This window comes from Chaetura pelagica, unplaced genomic scaffold, assembly GCF_000747805.2.
Source record: "Chaetura pelagica isolate M959 unplaced genomic scaffold, ChaPel_1.0 scaffold511, whole genome shotgun sequence".
NCBI lineage: Eukaryota > Metazoa > Chordata > Aves > Apodiformes > Apodidae > Chaetura > Chaetura pelagica.
In genome coordinates this window covers 151,332-156,863 of record NW_009952161.1, presented here as the reverse complement: position 1 = coordinate 156,863, position 5,532 = coordinate 151,332, and the positions used below count along the sequence as shown (strand labels likewise).

Sequence of the window (5,532 nt, the reverse complement as noted above, 5' to 3'; positions counted from 1 at the left end):
GAGAGGACAACAGGCTGCAGGGACACCTGAGCTGCTGGACATGAGCCAGCCAGGCTCTGTGTCATGGCAGCAGTGGGCCTGAGAATCAGATGTTGTTATCTCAAAGTGCTGTCAGGCTGAAGTACATGGCATCCAGGCTGGAGCTAGTAATTCTATGCATCCCTTTACCTGAGTTGCACATCCTACTGTTAGAAAGTAGTGTAGTATTTTGCCTTTTCCTGAGCTGTACACAGCACAGGTGGCTGAGGAAGCTGGTGGAATGATTAAGAGCACAGTTCCCAGTAGCTGCCCCTTGAGTTTGTGTCTTTGTTAGCAATAAATGGTTCCTGTTCTCTCTAGCCTGACACTTAGCAGGAGGCAACTGCAAACCTGGCCCCAGCCCAGATGCTTAGCTGGCATTTAGGGTATTAAGCAGCCACTGGTTGCTCTATGTGCTTTTTCTCCTTGTCTGCAGCTAATGACAGAATTCCTATGTGGCATTCGTGTGATCAAGTTTTACACCTGGGAGAAGCACTTCAGCACCAGGATAAATGCCTGCCGGGCTAAAGAGCTGCAGAAGTTACGAGCCATCAAGTACTTGGATGCTGCATGCGTGTATCTGTGGGCAGCGTTACCTGTTGTTGTCTCCATTGCTGTCTTCATCACCTATGTCCTTTTGGGTCACCAGCTCACTGCTACAAAGGTGAGTAGGTAGCAGGGAGAGCCCCAACCTTGTCTTCCACAGAAGACAATCTGCAGCAAGACTGCAATCCTGAGGTATCTTCTGTGGGAAGTGAACACAGCCTGTGTCTCCCCACAGTTCTTCAGGCTCTCACTGGCAAAGCTGTTTATAGGCTACAAGATGCAAGAGATTTATTGTCTCCAATTCATGGCTGTTTCCTTACCCATGCAGGTGTTCACAACACTGGCCCTTGTAGAAATGCTCATTCTTCCCCTCAACAACTTCCCATGGGTGTTGAATGGGACCTTGGAAGCCAAAGTTTCCCTGGATCGAATCCAGCGTTTCCTTGAACTCGTGGACCAGGACCTAGAAGCTTATTATGCCCTAGGTAATGGGGAAGGAGGCTGCTGGGCTGGGGACCCCGGGTAGTGGGCACTGGCAGCAGAAAGCTGAGGCTACTGGAAGGTAGCTGGCTGTCATCCCATGATTAAAGACATTCATTTGTCAGAGGCAGAAGGAAAACACTTCATTCCTGTGGAAAATGGAAGACAAGGCTGTAACATTCCTCTTTACCAACTGTAGGCCCTTGGTTGTCACCACAGAGCCCTGCTGTTAGTTTCCCTTTAGAATAAGCTCCTCCCTTCTCTGTCCAAAGTTCCTCTGATGCTTCATGAAGCCATGACAAACCTTTGCTTTGCCTGGCAGAAAGGCTTGAGTGGGTCCCCATTTCCTGAGCCATCAGGGCTTTCTTTCTCTCCTTTCTTGCCTTCTGTCAGCTCCCTACTGTTCTTTCACCTTCAGCAATAATAGAACCAGGTTATTCTTATATAGTGTCTCTGTGACAGCCAGCAGTTCACCATGTGTGTCTGGTGGGAGCTGGAGACAGGAGTGCTGGAGGAGGGGAGGATTAAAGGCAAGACAGTAGGAAAGTGTCTCATTCTTTGATTGGGCCAAGAGCATTGTGGCTGTGCCCTGCTCTGGTCTCATCCATTTGGGAACAAAGCTGATAGTATTTGTGATACCAGGTGCCTTTCATTTTCTGGCCTTCTCATAGTGCAATGCTGTGCTGCTTTTCTCTTGCAGGTGGCCCTTCAGATACTGCTACTGCCATGGAGATGCAATGCGCAGCCTTCTCATGGGCACCAGTTGAGAAGGAAAGCACCAGGCAGCCCTTATCTGCAGGCACCCTGCCACTGTACATTGAGAATCTGTCAGTCAGAAAGGTGAGCAAGAATGCAGGAGGTAACAGAGAAGAATGGCACTAGAGAAGCCAAATAATGGAGCAGGTGTGGCATGTTTTCCTGGTCTGATGAGCCATGCATCAAAATATTGTCTTGATCAGGAGACACAGGACACATCTCTCAGAGCTGGAGAGTGCTGGAGGAGATCCAGGCATGGCTTACAAACAGGAGATGAACCAGCTTCCTCTGCTTTCCACCACTACCACAGGAGCAGACTGGGTGGGGAACACAGCTGAGCTCTGGAGTTAACACTCCTTGCAGACCTGTGTCCTGCCATATCAGGAGTCTAATTTATCTAACAACCCAACCCATCTCTGCTGCTGAATCTTTGAGATAGTCCTAGTTTATGATAGCAGTCAACTTTCTTACAGGCTATGTGTGGCTCAAGAAGTCTAGACAAGCTGCCTATGACATCAGGTTACCCCTTTTCATTTGCTTTTGCAGGGGATGCTCCTGGGGGTTGTTGGGAAGGTTGGCTCTGGCAAAAGCTCTCTGCTTGCAGCCATCACTGGAGAGCTCATTAAGTAAGTATTCTGAAGGCTTCTCCTTGCCTGGTCCTTCCATGCCACAGCAAGCAGGGATTATCCAGGGCTATCCCTATATGCCTATGTATGTAGGCCATTTTGATCTGCCAACAGTTCTCCTTGTTGCCCTTTCCATCCACTTCTGGTGTGCTTGCAGACAAGGTGGACGAGTGTATGTTTGTGACCTGGAGCAAGGATTTGGTCTGGCCACACAGGAGCCTTGGATACAGTTTACCACTGTCCGTGAGAACATCCTTTTTGGGCGGGAATATGATGCCAGGCTGTACAAGGAAGTGGTGGAGGCCTGTGCCCTCTCTGAGGACCTGAATGTGAGTGCCTAAACTGTAAACATGACTGGGCCTTCTTGGGCAGCTTTGCATCCAGCCTGAGCCTCACTGGAAGGAGTTCTCATTCGTTCAGGCTTTTCCAATGTCCCAACCACACAGCATTATTCTGATTACCAATCCCAGAATTCCTTTCCCCACGGTTCTGTAAGGTGTGAAGTCACTCTAGTAGCACTTTGGATGGTTTATTCTGCTGCTGACCCAAAGGCTTTTGATCGTCACAAAAGAAGATGTTCTTGCAGAGCTTACGATTGCCAGGTTTTTCAGGCAGAACCTCTCAGCAGCTGATGCTTTTTTGGATCAGGAGGAACTTCCCTGGGATCTTGAAGGGCTGAGTCAGTGGGTGCTCCCATCAGTAATACACATATTCTAGGTTTGAGGCTTATGGCTATATTAGCCAGTAAACCTGGCTGTTTATATAGTAGGAAGCCAGCCTTCTCCCAGTTTATAACTGGGTGCCTGAGTTTCTGAAGTGCCAGGCACTGGGAGCTCCTGTTTGCTTTGGCAAGAGCTGTGAAAACTCTGTAAAGGAAAGTATTAGAGAAATACTAGACTATGCCTATGCTACCAAATCAAGAGAAAACTGTCTCCAGCAACTGAAACTCTAGTTTTTACTGCTGAACTCTTTGGATGGGCCCTGGCATGATTTTGGTACATGCGTAATTCTTACTCTCCCAGAAAATTCCTGGTTGCAATTTCAGAGTTAGCTCAGACCAGAAGTTGCTCCCAATGGGTAGTTCACATGTGACCACTATTTTGAAGTGTAAGAGAGCTGAGTTGCATAAATGCCAAGCTTGGCAGTTGTCTGCAGAACCAGTGTATAGAATGTTGCATTGGTCAGTTTTTTGTGAGGTGTCACCCTAAGGAATTAATGTCAGAGGTAGGAGAGGGACCCCAGTGTTCTGGTTTTGGGTCCCAGTAGTTTCTGTGCCTTCTAAATGGATTGTCTTGAATGTTTCAGATTTTACCAGCACGTGACCAGACAGAGGTGGGTGAAAATGGTGTGACACTCAGTGGGGGACAGAAGGCTCGAATAGCCCTTGCCAGAGCCATTTACCAGGTAAATAGCAAAGCAGGCATGCTGTGGCAGATTGTGCCCAGTGTCAAGTCAAATGTAAAGAAAGTGGAAGCAGCCAGCTGTACAATGTACTTTGGCAGCACATCTTAAACCATATTGTGCTGGCCTAAAGGTACTGTAAGTGAGCCACACAGAGGCACTTGGGCTTTTGTCTGTTACACTGCCTGCTCCCACAGGGCCAGCAGCTGTATCCTTTTCTTTTGTCTCTGTCTCAGGAGAAAGAGCTTTACCTCCTTGATGATCCCCTGGCTGCTGTTGATGCAGACGTAGCCAACCATCTTATGCAGAAATGCATTCTTGGAGTTCTCAAACACAAGACCAGGATCCTTTGCACTCACAGGACGGAGTTTTTGGAGAAGGCTGATGCCCTGCTGTTGATAGACAATGGCAAGATAGTTAAGACAGGTACACTGGTTGTCTTCTCAGGCATTCATTTGTGCCAGTGTGCCAGTCTTGGAATAGCCTGAGCAAAGAAGGGCCTAAGTGAGTAGGATGAACAGTGGTAAAGAACTTGAGGACACTGCATGTGGGCAAAGATGGGATGGAAGGGAGCATGCAGGTGCATAGATAGAACAGCCCTACAGGTGGGCAGCTGCTAAGGCAGGAGGTCATAGCAGGTTGCCTTTGACAGTGCAGGTGCTGTGAGGGAAAATAAGGAATGTTATGAGAAAACAGATCAGGGCAGTTTCATAGCAAGAAGCAGTGAGTAGCTGGCATCTGTTCCTTGCAGACTCTGAAGCATTTGCATGTCCCTCTTCACAGGCACACCAGCTGATATCCTGCCACTCGTGGAAGCCTTCCCCAAGGTCAAGGATGTGGACAAGAGGCAAAAGAATAAAGGTCTATAGCTCATGAGCTTAAGGGTGGCTGGGGCGGCACAGCTCAGCTAAGCAATCTGAACCTGTACCTGATGGCTGCTGACCTTAGAGCAGAGATCCCACCACCTCATTCTGCCGTGGTAGTGCTCATCTGTGGGTAGCATGTGCATAGAGGGGAGAGGAGGCGCATGTGTTGTTGCGTATTGGTCTGGGGCAGCATTTGGATCTGTTCTTTCACTTGTGGTCCAGTGTTGGATGAAAGTCTGCTAGGATTGGTGCACCTGTCTTGAAAGGGGAGAGAGGAGGGAGGAAAAGTCTGCTTTATAGCCTAGATTTGGTCTGTTTACAGCAAAAAGCAACTGCAGGAGGAAGTTATGTCACACTGACCTTTGCTTTTGCATCCATCCTCACAGCCCCTGATGAACAGGACCTAGAAGAGGCTGTAGAGACAGAGAGAGAAGGATCAACCCAAAACAATAATCTCATCCACAAGGAGGAAGAGAAGAAAGAAGGGGCGGTGGCTTTTCAGGTTTACAAGGCATATTGGAAGGCAGTGGGCAGCTGCTTGATGTTATCCATCCTCTTCGCACTGCTCCTGATGCAAGGTAAGGCAGTGGCTCAGCAGCACATCTCTCTTTAGAAATTTCTCTCCTCTCATTCCTTGGTTATGTGGAGTCCAGGGAAGAAAAGAGGCCAGGGGTTTAACTACTCTACTTGCAGCAGGAAGACCCTTTTCTCATTCCCAAACTAAAGTAGCACAGTTGTGAAGGGGCACATGTGGAAACAGGATCTGTTGTCTGCTGCAGTTGCATGTCTGCTCCTCTGGCAGTGCCCTGTCGCTGCTGCAGCTCAGGGCTGTTCCCTTG

At 48.6% G+C, this 5,532-nt stretch overlaps 1 protein-coding gene across 1 annotated transcript in view; it reads left to right on the top strand.

Annotated features, from left to right (window-relative positions):
* ABCC10 (ATP-binding cassette, sub-family C (CFTR/MRP), member 10) overlaps nucleotides 1-5,532 on the top strand; it is a 15,716-nt gene that overhangs the window by 2,610 nt on the left and 7,574 nt on the right. Inside the window, exons 4-12 of the mRNA XM_010007255.1 lie at nucleotides 455-682; nucleotides 893-1,049; nucleotides 1,745-1,884; nucleotides 2,347-2,426; nucleotides 2,584-2,755; nucleotides 3,732-3,830; nucleotides 4,064-4,253; nucleotides 4,611-4,688; nucleotides 5,080-5,271. Of these exons, the coding sequence (XP_010005557.1) occupies nucleotides 455-682; nucleotides 893-1,049; nucleotides 1,745-1,884; nucleotides 2,347-2,426; nucleotides 2,584-2,755; nucleotides 3,732-3,830; nucleotides 4,064-4,253; nucleotides 4,611-4,688; nucleotides 5,080-5,271 (1,336 nt within the window). The remainder of the gene's footprint in view (nucleotides 1-454; nucleotides 683-892; nucleotides 1,050-1,744; nucleotides 1,885-2,346; nucleotides 2,427-2,583; nucleotides 2,756-3,731; nucleotides 3,831-4,063; nucleotides 4,254-4,610; nucleotides 4,689-5,079; nucleotides 5,272-5,532) is intronic.